We start from the raw sequence: 14,969 nt of genomic DNA on the forward strand, positions 1-14,969 counted from the left end.
AGGGAGAGGAGACCTTACGTGTAGCAAGCCGGCCACTTTGGAGGTGTAGCCACGAGGTCGCTCCTTGTCCTTGAACCTGAAGGCCACTTTGTTTAAGTCCTGCAGACAGACAGAGAGAGAGAGAGAGAGAGAGAGAGAGAGAGAGAGAGAGAGAGAGAGAGAGAGAGAGAGAGAGAGAGAGAGAGAGAGACCACATGTTACACATCAGTCACACACACACAAACTGCAGGTACAGCTCAGGTTTAAAAGCCTGATTCTAAAAAAGGAAAATGGCACTGAATTTATGCCGCCACCGTGTACAGGTAGATTATTCTGATCCCGTAGGACAACTCAGTTTTGGACAAAGTAAGCTTTTATACTAGAAATTAATATAACCCACAAGCTAAATCTGGGTTGATTGTGGCTAGTAGGTGGATATTTGGACAAAACACATCTTCAATAGCCAACATTAATTACCTTGCACTCCTCGAACACCCACTCCTGAGGTCCCTCAGTACGCAGCTTCTGGATGTACTGGAACATGTGGAAGATGATGTCGTCTACGTGCACTGTGGCGACACGTGTACCACACATCAGCGCATGTGATTTACACTTCATTTATTTCACGCCAAAGCATTATACACAAATCTCTACGACGCCAGGGAGTAGACACAGGCACATGCAAAGGACGGACACCAGGAAATAGAGCTGCCGAAAATAATCGATTCAGAGATGCACCGCGATGCTTAATAGGACGATTCTGAATCGATTAACAAATATCAAAAATGATTAAAAAAAAAAAAAAAAAAATGTTTTTTATAATCAAATAAAATAGAATGTACCGTAAGTACATGCAGTTGTTTATTTTAATTATGGATCATAATACAATGCAATTCCAAATGCACTTTTATTTTAAAAGTAGCCACACAGTGAGAAAAAAGAAAGTGAGAAAAAATAAATCATGTATTGCGGAAAAAGTGATGCATCGATTTAAGATGCATCGCGATGCATCGAGATGCATCGTATAATCGAATCGAATCGAATCGTAGACTTGTATAATCGAATCGTATCGAATCGTGAGATCAGTGAAGATGCACAGCTCTACCAGGAAATGGGAAACAAATTCAATAAGGGACATGACTACTTACAGAGCCCCTCCTCAGTCAAGTCCACGTTGATGATGAAAAACATGAATCCTCTGGCCCCCTCTTTCTGCCCTCCAACAAGTGTATTCACCCAGCCTAAGAATCAAGACATTATTATCCAATGTTTAATTGGATAAGTGGTTCCATCACAAACTAACCCCGCGAACAAAATTGTGACACGTTTTGTCAATATCATGCAATCCTACAGTATGTCCTACCTAAAGATTTGAGCTCAGATAACAGACTTCCTGGTCCCTCGTGACCAATCAGATGTCCCAGATAGTGTCCTGGATTAGACTTGTAGTACTTCTGTAGGTCTGGGATGGGGAAAGTGACGTACAGGTTCCTGATGTCTTTGATAGGCACCACTTTGTAGAATTGCTGTGGTTGGAAAACAGAAAATAAAAATCAAGCTACTTCAAGAAACAAGTGTGAATTCGCAATAGCTGCCACTGCATATGCACATTTACAACATGCAGGATGGCAGGGGCAGGCCACCCTACTCTGCCTCTCTGCATTTCAAAATCCCCCTCCCCCCTTTTAGCCAATTGGCATGAACACACACACACACACACACACACACACACACACACACACACACGACCTCCATGCCAAATTTCAGCCTCCTAGGGCAAAAACTGTGCCCGCTAAAGGGTGGTGAACTTTTTGTGGACCAACCAACCAAGCGACCGACCCACCACCTGACAGAGTGCCTTATAGATCTGCTGGTCACCTGACAGAGTGCCTTATAGATCTGCTGGTCAGGTATACTGGCAGTGTGACACAATATAGTGACTCCACTTGGACTTGATGCACTGATGACTTGGACTCGAGCATTCATGCATTTGGACTCCCAAGTTGGAGACAAGGACTCACCTATTAATACCGTAAAACCAAGTGCCAAATTTAAAAAAGAAATAAAAATCAAACCAGCTTATTTTCTGATTGCCAGATAGTCTTATTAAAAAGAAAAAGACAAGAATAGTCGAATGTTCGTATTGAACTGCCAAATCCGACTGGACTGAACAGAACTCTGACTCGGGGACAGCCCTACACATGACCTTTGTGAATACTGACTATGGGCTGCTTCTAAACCGTTACAGCTTGAGCAGCGTTATGTGAGAGGAACAACTGAGATGGCTCACCCTGAGGTGTTCCTCCTGGAAGGGGTGCTCAGGGAATTCTGGGATAGGCACGTTCTTGTTCTCCACCTCTCCAAATAGCTTGACCACCATCGTGGTCAAGTCGTCCAGGGGTTCTGTCAAAGACAAGGAGGGACTGATGATGATGATGATCAAAACAAAAATACAAACATAAACCGACAAAAGTCTCATTTGACCACCAATTACCAGGATGTTTACAACGGTTTCCCTCCCTTGACATTTGTGGCCCAATAAATATGCACAACAAAAGGCCACCGACAGTTCCAAATAATACTGTCGCAAATATCCTCGAGGTGGACACCAACAGCTGTGTTACTGTGGCAACCATTAATCGTGACACCGTGCTATTCTAAGCACAGCTGCACAGCTGTGTCTGCTATCATTTCACAAAGGAGGACATGGTGCTACAAAGCGCACCATTGCAGCCGGTAACGAACACACAAGTGACATTCCAAATTCAATAGCACAGCAGGTAGCTCAGTCTAGATGATCTAGATTCTAGAGCATGGTCTCATTAGTCTCTGGAGTGCTGTTAATGGAGGTGAGTGAAAGACTGAGCTACCTTGAATGGACACTCTTTATACGAGGGATCAGCCGATGAGCATTTTGGTCAACAAAGGGCGTCGCTGGGCGGAAACGGCAATAGGACCCTATGGAGTGGGCCTTGATTGTCTCACTCTAGCCCCGGCTGACTCTGTTTACATTCTAAAAACTGCCACAGTTCACACAACTTTAATGCGACATGCATATATTATATTATACATCAAGACTCTTGAGCTACTTGTGCTCTCACTCAGAATGTCAAAATATAAAGAGCTCGACCAATATATCACTCCACCGATATTATCGGCCGATATTGGCCGATAACCAATATATCCGTATCGGCTGATATGTTGGCCAATATTGTAGATTTTTTTTTTATTTTGTATTTTTTAAGTTATAGACAGCATGTTGTGTATATTTGATCTTTTTTATTAACTCAAGTTATAATTTATAGTTGGTTTTGTATTTCTAGTTATTTATCATTATTAAATTCCCAGTGAAGTTTACCGTTTCATTGCATTGATGTTTTAGTTTAGTTTAGTTTATTTCGATCAGAAAGAAAATATTCACAGAATAAAAAACAGAAAAACAAAAGGCTGACTGAAAGGGTTTAGGGCTGAAGCTAACTAGCTTGTTAAATGCCCTTACCCTTATACCTTTACGTCATATGTAAACATATGCAGTACATATGCATACACATGGATACATACATGCATTAATTTACACACACATATTGTCATTTTGGACAATAAAGTTGACTGATAAGCTGTAAAATATCCTGCCTACATTACATACTGTATCTCAAGTCATGTCAAGTTATATCTTTGTCAAGTGTTTGATATTTGAGGGATCATTGCAAAACAATTGTGTAATATAATGTGTATATATAGTATAAGAATATCGGCCGATATATCGATATCTGAATTCTTTTACTCCTTAATATCGGTATCGCATCGGCCTCAAAAATCCAGTATCGGTCGGGCTCTAAATATAAGCGATGTGATGTATAGTTTTTGAGATATTAACGTTTGTTTGACGTTTGACTCATACTAGTTAAGTGGAGCGGTTCCGGGTGTTTTGCGGTGTCGTGATGTCACGCTGATCCCTCGTATAGAGGGTGACAGCACTTCTTTGTCGGCTCAGGCCTTTTAGGACTTCAGAGAAATACAACCCTGATTGGATTTGGCTCTCCTAAGAAAAAAATAAACAGTTCCCCACAAAAACTGGATTCATGTTCCCTCTGTGGTTTCTTCAGCAATGTTTTGACTTTGCCTCAACCAGTGTTCATCAGGCACACACTCCAGCCTGCCACTGTGTGTGTGTGTGTGTGTGTGTGTGTGTGTGTGTGTGTGTGTGTGTGTGTGTGTGTGAACTCTCACCTCGGCCCAACACGACGAGTCCCATGAGGTTGGAGGAGTAGTATGTGGAGTGGAATTTCAGCAGCTCCTGGCGGATGTCGATCCCCTCTTTTGAAGGTCTGGTCTCAAGGGTCAATTTGTTACCTAAATACAAACAAAAGAAACGCAGCTCCACTTACTGTGGTTTTATAAATCTATTTTTTTTTTTTTATTAAAACATTCCATAACTTTTCCATGATGGTAGGGTAAACAAATCAGCAAATTAGCTTTTCCACTTCTGCAGCTATGGATTTAACAATCCACAACTAGCTAGTGCACCAAACGGAGTACTTGTCAGCCCTGCCGTCTTCGAGGACTTCATAAGTGACAAGGCTGGGGAACTGATTTCTGATCAGTTTATTATTGCATAGTGAGTGACACTAGCCTATGATGCAGGCTGGGGAACTGATTTCTGATCAGTTGATTATTGCATAGTGAGTGACACCAGCCTATGATGCAGGCTGGGGAACTGATTTCTGATCAGTTCATGATTGCATAGTGAGTGAGACTAGCCTATGATGCAGGCTGGGGAACTGATTTCTGATCAGTTGATTATTGCATAGTGAGTGACACTAGCCTATGATGCAGGCTGGGGAACTGATTTCTGATCAGTTTATTATTGCATAGTGAGTGACACTAGCCTATGATGCAGGCTGGGGGACTGATTTCTGATCAGTTGATTATTGCATAGTGAGTGACACTAGCCTATGATGCAGGCTGGGGAACTGATTTCTGATCAGTTGATTATTGCATAGTGAGTGACACTAGCCTATGATGCAGGCTGGGGGACTGATTTCTGATCAGTTGATTATTGCATAGTGAGTGACACTAGCCTATGATGCATGCTGGGGAACTGATTTCTGATCAGTTGATTATTGCATAGTGAGTGACACTAGCCTATGATGCAGGCTGGGGAACTGATTTCTGATCAGTTGATTATTGCATAGTGAGTGACACTAGCCTATGATGCATGCTGGGGAACTGATTTCTGATCAGTTGATTATTGCATAGTGAGTGACACTAGCCTATGATGCAGGCTGGGGAACTGATTTCTGATCAGTTGATTATTGCATAGTGAGTGACACTAGCCTATGACGCAGGCTGGGGAACTGATTTCTGATCAGTTGATTATTGCATAGTGAGTGACACTAGCCTATGATGCAGGCTGGAGAACTGATTTCTGATCAGTTGATTATTGCATAGTAAGTGACACTAGAAGCCTATGATGCAGGCTGGGGAACTGATTTCTGATCAGTTGATTATTGCATAGTGAGTGACACTAGCCTATGATGCAGGCTGGGGAACTGATTTCTGATCAGTTGATTATTGCATAGTGAGTGACACTAGCCTATGATGCAGGCTGGGGAACTGATTTCTGATCAGTTGATTATTGCATAGTGAGTGACACTAGCCTATGATGCAGGCTGGGGGACTGATTTCTGATCAGTTGATTATTGCATAGTGAGTGACACTAGCCTATGATGCATGCTGGGGGACTGATTTCTGATCAGTTGATTATTGCATAGTGAGTGACACTAGCCTATGATGCATGCTGGGGGACTGATTTCTGATCAGTTGATTATTGCATAGTGAGTGACACTAGCCTATGATGCATGCTGGGGAACTGATTTCTGATCAGTTGATTATTGCATAGTGAGTGACACTAGCCTATGATGCATGCTGGGGAACTGATTTCTGATCAGTTGATTATTGCATAGTGAGTGACACTAGCCTATAATGCATGCACAGGTTGCTCGTGTGTCCTCTGTCTGGATGAGCCTCATCCAACATAGAAATGCAGGCTACATGTAGCACTACTTGTGTGGCAAGCCAGTTGCCAAGTGTTGCTGGTTCCTTCCACTTAAGGAGGCGTAGGAATGAGACCAAAGCAATGATCTGGAGATTATCATATTGTTCCCCATTTCTATGAATTGACAGTTTGGTGTTGGATGTGTCCCGACTACTGTCTGATCCTCTTCTATTCGTAGCTGGTATATATATATATATAACTCAAGACTGCCACCAGCTGGCTATTCTGGGCTGGGAGCTGCTCTAAGTCCATGTCAATCTGGGAATTTACTGGAATGAGAGTAAGCTCCCTACTACACGCTCCGGGACGCTCGAGTGAAACTCAAGGGATAAAGAGAGGCTTAAAAAAAAGTCTTAAGAAATAGATTAGAGCTGTGGCATCAAGTAAAAACTTAATGAGGGTCTGTGTGTTTATATGCAATTTAATGATTGCTTTTGTGTATTTACAACCACAGCGTGCAGCGTCTTCAAAACGAAAACTAATTCAAGCTAAATCTAAATAAAACAAGAGGCACCGGGCTTATGCTAAACATAACCACGTATGCTAATTGAGACATAAATTCAGGTAATTGAATGCATTAGCTAATACTTCTATGTCAACATGCGTATCCTCACAAAGAACACGGTACTTTCAAGACAAATCACTTTTTCCACATTAATATGCAAATTTATGCACCAAGCAAGGTGCTCCAAAGTCCAATCAGATCATCTCCTCTATCGGGTGAACCTGAGGTATCAGTGTGACATTTCTATCAGGCGTCGTTCATGAATTATTGCGTTCACCACCATGCCGACGACATAAGCAAAACGACAAAATGAACAATAAGATATTTTTATTCGAGGTGTGGTAAAAAAAAAAAACTTGGAAACTGTTCTACCTGTTCCAAATTTGCTAAAGGGGTGGTTGGGGTTTCCGGTAGCCTTCTCCAACTGAAACAGCCTCCAAGCATCGTTCATCAGGTTCTTCTCATGTTCTGAGTCCACGGCGTTCACCTCCCGGTCCTTACAGCTCTCATCAAACAGTGGGCAGAGGAAGAACTGGGCAAACCTACAGACACATCAAAGTCAACAAGTAATACTTTAATTAGTATGTTGAATTATTTGCAGGTGGATGATAACACTTCTTCATAGGGGCATGAATCAATATTTTTGGGGCTTTTGTTTGCTTGCTTACTTTGCAATTCTGAGCCAAATACTGATTTGTTTCTAACTTTATATGGCCTAAATATGGCCAGTGTGCCTGCTGGTGTGTAGGACAGCTTGAACCACACAAAGAAATGGACAGAGATGCAGAGATGCAAATCCATTTGCATGAATAGTAAGTGTGACCAACTGCCACGCAAACGAGGAAAAGACAAAGATCCAAAAGGTTGTTTAAAATGTCTAGATACAGAAGGCTGTTTTCAAGGTATACCCGAGGTCAGTTAATGTCACTACAGAAATACAGACTTTCTGAACAGGTGGTATATAGTGCCAATGTCCTAGAACCTTATTGGGTCACTCTGAAAAAAGATATATCTCTGTGGCTCTGCCACAGCAGCTGGTTCTTTAAACCAATAAAAAGCTCCTTCATGTAATGCGCTCACTCACAGACCCTCAGGGCTGTTATTGAATCAGATTGTGAGGCACTTGCAAAGACCCGGGCCTACAATTATTGTTCATATAGGAGAAGGCCACCCTCCTCCAATACTACACTGTTAAGATATCATCAATTTATGATGCTCAGGGCATTCCAGCAGTTACACCTTAAGCAGCCAAGAATAGGTTCTTCAGAGGTTCTCAATCCATCCATCTAATCCGGGATTATTTCACATTTGGGAAGCCAGGTGAATGTATTAACTACAGTTAACTAGCTGGTATTGTAGAAAACTAGCAGCACTCTGGGTCCCAAGGACCAGGATTGAGAACCATTTTAGAGTCCACAGGGAAATGATCTGGCTTCAGAACACTTGAAGTTTGAGTTGTTCGGAGGCGTTTTATTTTGAGTACTAAAGAAGCAGTTTCTGGACAAATTATTATTATTATTATTTTTACTAGGGGTGAATTTTCATTTTGGGCTGAACAATTGCTTTCAGAGTTTTAATGTAGGGTTTTACTTCCAAAAATGTATATCACCCTCAAATGGTTAAGAAAAGTGTGATCTCGAGACTAGGGATGTTCATCAATTATCGAAAATCGATAATTGATCGTTAAGGAATTGAATCGATCATGTGGAATTTTGATCGATTATAATTTTTATTTTATTTTTTATTTTTATTTTGCGGACTAGGTTTGGGTAGAATTCGTTCCTCCTCGCCCCACTCCATTGCACAGCCGACTAACGTGAGGTGGAGCTTCATATAGTCTGTAGTTTTCTGGCTGGGCACCGGCCTTTGTGGCAAACAAAACTGTTTTAAACATGGGGAATTCACACCGGCATGCGCCGGGGACACAAACGCACCCAGCGGTCTGCGGACCTCAGTGAGGCTCAGGCCTGTTGATTTGACTCTTGTGCTGTTAGCTAAGCTGGAAGACGCCGATTGCCTTACATCATGTAACCTGACATGTAACATGTTTGTTTACCTGGCCACAGCGCTAGTGTCTGATATTCTTACTACACAGCGGCATCGCCATTATAGCTGGCCGAGAACGCGCAACGTTATTACCAGACCAGAGTAAAAAATATATATATATATATATAATTATTATTACGCTATCGATAATCGATAGTTAATTTTCCCGATTTTCGATTATGGAAATTGTTCAAAATGAACATCCCTACTAGAGACACAGTCACTCTGGTTAATAAAGAAAGGGCAGGGTTAAGACCTCTGGAGGCAGCCATGATCCCCTCTGACACAATGCTCTCCTCCATGAGTGTTTTCAAAGAGGCAACAACATCAACATTTCAACATTCCTCTGCACGGTCCTTCCCTTCCCCTGCGGGTCCAGATGGTCTTCACAACTCACCTGCACGGGGGAACAATTTAACCTGTGACACACAAACAGGTGCTCGCTCGCTCGCTCGCTGGACTATCATTCATTTATAAGTAGGTAAGCTTATCCCGACAGGTTAAATTCTGACATCCCCCACGCCGGCCTGGCCCTAAACCACCGCAGCCGACATGCGAGTGCAGCCACCTGGTCTCAACCTGAGGCCTCAGGGAGGGGGTGAGAATGACACTAGTGGTTACACAAGAACACCCAAAGAGGCTGGGACTGGTAACCGGAGACAGACAGATAATGCCCTGACATCTCGGGTTAACACGTCTACACCCAGAGGAAGCATCGCAAGCAGCTAGCCTAGGTGAACATAGAGTATGACATCTGTCTTAAGTGGACAAAGGTAAACACCTAAAAGGAAAAAAGCATCAACGCGGAATTTGAGGTTTTGAGGCCCTGCAGCTCGCATAGGCAATTGTGCAACTTCGCATCACTGATGACATCACAATTGCTCGAGTGACCAGACATTGTGACATCATCAGTGACATCACAATTGCTCGAGATCGCGGACTAAAATCGCAGACAGAGCCCACTTACCATCACTGATGAAACCATCGAATGCTCGAGTGACATCACTGATGTCATAGACATGACGACGTCACCATTGCTTGAGTGACATCACTGATGATGTCAGACATTGTGACAACATCAGTGACATCACAATTGCTCAATATTGTACTATCATTCCTATACCCATGTTTGTTTGTTTTATATGAGCACATGTCTGTTATAATGTACATTTGTCTATTTTTCAATAAAGATTAAAAAAAGACACCACAATTTGCTCGAGTGCAACCAAAAACGTGAGGATGGAAAAACCGCACTTCCTGTTTATTCCATTGCTCAATGCCCATGTGCACTTTTCAGATCGATGGGCCAACCCGTCACTTTTCAGATCGATGGGCCAACCCGTCACTTTTCAGATCGATGGACCAACCCGTCGCGGAGATAAACAGACAAACAGCCTTGATTCTATAGTAAGATACAATTAGAGGGACCTTGCACCAAGAGAGGCTGAGTCATAAGAGAATACCGATTTCAACACAATGACTCAAGATGGGACACACCCAAAAAATAAATAAATATACGAAAACCAGTATAAGATTCGGTCTGCTGTGCTGTCATGACCAAACCTGCTTAATACGGACAGGTATGTCAGGTCAGCATGTGTGACAAATTCCTTTCCATACAGGCAGAAGCAGTCCAACCAAATCAACAGGTAATTAATTACCTGTCCAGTGCTCCTTCCAGGTGCTCGTGAGACACATCAAAGTAGTAATTGGTGTGCTCTCCGCTGGTGAAGGCATTGGAGCTGCCTGCGTGCTCGCTGAGGAACTGGCTGTATTCGTTCTCCTTGGGGTACTTCTCGGTTCCCAGGAACAGCATGTGTTCGCAAAAGTGTGCCAGGCCCGAGATGTTCGCTGGGTCCGACAATGAACCTGTAAATACACGTAAGAGGTCAGCAGAAATTCGAGATATGCGGCATCTCTTTGCTCATAGGTTTTGCGCAGACTTTTTCTGAGTCTGTCAGATCAGCTGGGAAGATGAGAAGGCTGGAAAAGTGGGTTTTATTTAAAATAAAATAAAATCCAGTATATCTTGGCTAGTGAGAATTAAGAGCAAAGCCGGGGAAAAACCATCCCAAAGGAACAGTAACAGGGTCTAGGTTTATGATCATATTCCAAAAATCTTTATAGGTACATTTTGATTGTAAACAAAAACATGGTGAACAGGATTTACTACTGGGATTATAATTCCTTTCCCCTGTATCAGAACTCAGAAGTACTGCTCAGTGAAACAGGGATGGGTTAGCTGGCAGCCAAATCGTTATACTCGTATTGCTGGTGGAGTGTTTTGTCACTGTGGGTGGGGCACCACAGGTAGACAGGAATATTCTCTTAACTGGTTTATTCATGGCAACAGGTTGACTCAATCTCAGGAGATCAAATAAACAGCTAAGACCTTAACCAGAGTATGGCCATTAGCCAGGTTACTCCATGCATATTAACATAGTCAGTGGGGAGGAATACATACACAGAAAAGATGGGGAGATAACGCAAATATTGACATGCTTTGAATAATTAAAGGAATAACAGAGCGGGGAAAGAGGACAATCCACAGATTGCAAGCAAGATTCTTACACATTTTAAAATTCCATACTTTTGGATTTTGCCAATTTATCGGTTTAGTTTTACCCATTTGATCATAATACAGTACCGATGCTTGGTGGGTCGTATAGAACTCCCACACTTTTCCCAAACATTATTAAGATTATTTCACATTTTTCCACAACTGAAAGGTCGGGAAATTGTCTAGATCCCCCCCCCCCCCCCCCCCACACACCATACTTTCCAGACCTGCATGAGAAGGAACCCCATGAGGAGGGAAGCCATCAAATGAACGGCTACTCGATCACCTGTCGAGATGACGGGGATGAAAGAGCTTTTACCTATGTGGACGTCCAAAGCTGCTGAGGATTTGTCTGTTGTTGGGTCACTGATGAGCACGGCCCTCAGGCCATTGGTAAACTCCAGGCCCCTGTAAACCCGCTTGTCCTCGGGAGAGCGAACGATGTCGCTCACCACCCTCTTCACAGCCGGGTCGGTCATTCTGAGGGGCAGGGATGACACGAGCCTGCAGGAAGAGGGGGTCAAATATTAATGTAAAGCCATCGTCATGACACTCTGTTGTAGGGTGGATAGCCAAGGATGTCTACTCTGTCGTGCCCTGTTCATACTCTGTCTTGATTTTAGAATAGACAACATGGTCCTTTTATAATACATTTTAGCATTGTGGGCAACTCTTTTAAAAGTTGCCCAAAGTGATGTTGCTTTTTGGAAGGGTGCAGCATGCGTTGAGGACAAAAGTGATAGGTGATTTTTTTTTTTAACAATTGATAAATAATCTAACACTAACAGACAGACTGACACATACAGATACATACACTATTACCAACTTTAGGCCCCAACTCATGGCAGAGCCCTCACTGAGGTTTACAGACTGTCCTTCGGGGGTTGAGCAGATGTACAGGACATTCAGCCAAACTCTGGACCAAGGCCATACACCTGGCAACAAATCACTATATATGAGAGTATGAGAGCATTTGCTGTTAGGCTAACTCGCATGCCACTGTAGCCCTGATACAGCACCCTTTGGTAATCGATTGTCGTAGGGTCCTGGATCAAGGCTAATGCCATTGTTTATTGATGGAGCTCACCTTTGCTGACAAAAATACATAATAACGTTGTTATATTTAGCTATGCGATCTCGCATTAAACAGCGAATTTAAACAGCTGCTCACAAATACGGCTAACGCCAATTAACCAATTGCAATTCCAAGCTCTAACACGCAACGTTAGCTCGCTGTAACAGCTGTTAAGCTAACTTTCTTCTTTTCTAGCTAGCGTTAGCTGCGTCCGCAACTAACGTAGGTTACTATCGACTTGTATGAAGTAACGCCGTAAGCAGAGATAAATTAACGTTACCCGCAAAGGACATAAATAATCCTACGAGCAGCAGGGAAATTAGCGTTCAGCTAGCTACTCGGCTAGCTAGCAACGCACACCAAAAAGTGAGCCAAATGAACGTTACAATCGGGTTGGCCAGTGCAATCTAACGTTACTCATGTGATTAACGCTATGCTTCATCCGCACATTGTAACCTTAACTACATGGAAGATATTAGACAGGTTGTATCCCTATGTACGTTAACTAGCAGCTAGCAGTTTAGCTAATGTTAGTCAGTTGTCAATATTAGCCGGGGGGTCAAGTGGCTAATGTTTAGAGCAGTAACGTTAGCTAGCGAGCTTGCTTAGTAAGTATAACAATAATTAAATTAATACTTTAGAACACGCCAGGAGATTTGCCTGACAACACTTAACTAACCCTAACTTACCTAAAATCTGGTTTAATGTAGAAAATGCTCCCTGCTGACTTGAGATACCTCGTAAACTGGGCTGATCGGTTAGTGCACTGAAACATACTTCGGAGCCATGAAAAACAAACGGCTTTTACTGCGCCATGTTGGAACAGACAAATATAGTCGAAGACAGAACACAGCATAAACCAACATGACATTCGTTCGTTCTATAATTAATTCAGTGATTCATGTTTGATCACACAAAACGTATCAGTAGCCCAATATTGAGAGTTACTGTGGACTAGCACGAGATCATTTGTGTGTATGAAAAAGTGTTGCTTGGTTCTGAAATCGACTAGTTGGCCTGCGTCGTGTGGTTTTCGATTGACGTTCAGTGTAGCACTCTGTCATTGCATACAAGTCGTTGCATGGCCAGTGGCCAGCAGATGGAGACAAAGTTCGAGTAGGCGAGGCCAGGGGTTCCCAAGCTTTTTGCGGCCAGGCAGGGACCCCTTGCAGGGGTGTCAAACATGCGGCCCGGGGGCCAGATCCGGCCCCCCAAAGGGTCCAATCCGGCCCAAAGGATGACTTTGCAAAGTGTGATAATTGCACTGAGAAGTCCTTCAATCCAATGTGATGCACTTGTTAAGGCTAAGAGGTACCAGGTTTCAGGAGCAAGTTAAATATGAAGTAGCCTATTCATGTTATCTATATTAATCACTAAATGGTCAGCTATTTTTATTACCTTTGCTTGACTATAGAGAATTGCACAGGTGGGTAAACTATCCAAGGTGAGTAGTTTACCCATTGATTGTCAACCTAAATAGCCTAGTTCAGACCTGTTTCAAACAGGTCTGAAGTATTTAGGTTGAAACGTTTCATAGATAAACAGAAACACACTTCAATATGATCACCACACAACAAGAGGGTTGTGTGGTAGAACGACCAGTCTAAAGCTAACTTTCAGTAAGTGCTTTAACTTTAAAATAATGCTCCTTATTCAAATCATTGTCAGAAAGCTCTGAACAAATCATAACAAGTTATAACAGTCTTAAATAGTAATAGTAATTATGGTCTTACATTTAAAATGACTGCTTTGGATTAGCATAAAGGAGGCATGTCGGTAACGGGGAGACTCATGAGTACCCAGAGAACCCATTCTCATTCAGATATCTTGATGTGAAAGGTCAGACTTCTTTGAAAATGGTCATTCCCTCTCCAAACTTTTGCCTAACTGCCCTTATTTATCTGCCTTTCAGACAAGCTAGCATGATATAGTTGGTACCAATGGATGCATTAGATCTTATGTTTCATATAATACACACATCTCCATTCTACCTTTAAAAATTTGCCAGCTTTAAAAAAAAAAGCCAGTGGATACTATTTCTGCATTTATTTATTTATAATTTTACGAATCCCATGGACATGGGACCCACTTTGGGAACCATTGGGTTAGCCTAGACGTAGTGACTACACACATACTCGCATTGCTCTCTGAGAGCAGTAGTCTAATTTGATATGTACTTTTCTGTTAGGCTTGTTCTTTTGCTTTTCTACAATTTCCATCATATTGGCATCATGGCATGGCTCTGTCATTACAAATCTGGGAGTAGCCTATAGCAGAGATGGGGACTTGGACTTGGGTCGCACTTAAGTCACACACACAGTGACTTGAGACTTGACTTGAGACTCGTCCTCAAAGACTTGAGACTTGACTTTGACTTGAAGGTTTGGGACTTGTGAACAATCTTTATTTTTCTTTATTTTATCTTTTTGTTTTGGTGCATTAACTTGAAGGAAATGTCAACTAATGTCATCTCTAATGATTGCTGCTACTGTATTCTAATAGATAGGAGTGAGGATAATACAGTGCATGCTTTGAATTCCTTAGTTTTAGCTCTGCAGTGTTCTAAGCAGACTGGATGGCATGTAGCAGATGATAGAACGCTCATCCATAGAGACTTGAGACTTGACTTGGACTTGCAAAAAATGACTTGTGAGCATCCCTGGCCTATAGCACCTAGAAGGTGAAAAGCCTACTTCTGCCATTTCTATGCTATCATAATGATGTCACATGTCATGATAACTGTCAT

At 42.4% G+C, this 14,969-nt stretch overlaps 1 protein-coding gene across 2 annotated transcripts in view; it reads right to left on the bottom strand.

Moving 5' to 3' along the window:
- The window catches only part of ide (insulin-degrading enzyme), a 47,096-nt gene extending 34,076 nt beyond the window's left edge, over positions 1 to 13,020 (bottom strand). Inside the window, exons 1-11 of one of the 2 annotated variants that reach the window (XM_083658639.1) lie at positions 12,913 to 12,963; positions 11,963 to 12,083; positions 11,468 to 11,652; positions 10,250 to 10,457; positions 6,915 to 7,084; positions 4,210 to 4,332; positions 2,270 to 2,382; positions 1,343 to 1,505; positions 1,128 to 1,220; positions 457 to 548; positions 19 to 99 (exon numbers count right to left, since the gene is read on the bottom strand). In XM_083658639.1, the coding sequence (XP_083514765.1) occupies positions 19 to 99; positions 457 to 548; positions 1,128 to 1,220; positions 1,343 to 1,505; positions 2,270 to 2,382; positions 4,210 to 4,332; positions 6,915 to 7,084; positions 10,250 to 10,457; positions 11,468 to 11,652; positions 11,963 to 11,991 (1,257 nt within the window). In that variant the 5' untranslated portion in view covers positions 11,992 to 12,083; positions 12,913 to 12,963. Of the gene's footprint in view, positions 1 to 18; positions 100 to 456; positions 549 to 1,127; positions 1,221 to 1,342; positions 1,506 to 2,269; positions 2,383 to 4,209; positions 4,333 to 6,914; positions 7,085 to 10,249; positions 10,458 to 11,467; positions 11,653 to 11,962; positions 12,084 to 12,912 lie in introns of both variants that reach the window. The other variant, XM_083658638.1, reaches the window with a different exon arrangement.
- Positions 13,021 to 14,969: the final 1,949 nt, after the last annotated feature.

The sequence above is a fragment of the Poromitra crassiceps genome (assembly GCF_964638095.1).
Source record: "Poromitra crassiceps genome assembly, chromosome: 22".
Taxonomy (NCBI): Eukaryota; Metazoa; Chordata; class Actinopteri; order Beryciformes; family Melamphaidae; genus Poromitra; species Poromitra crassiceps.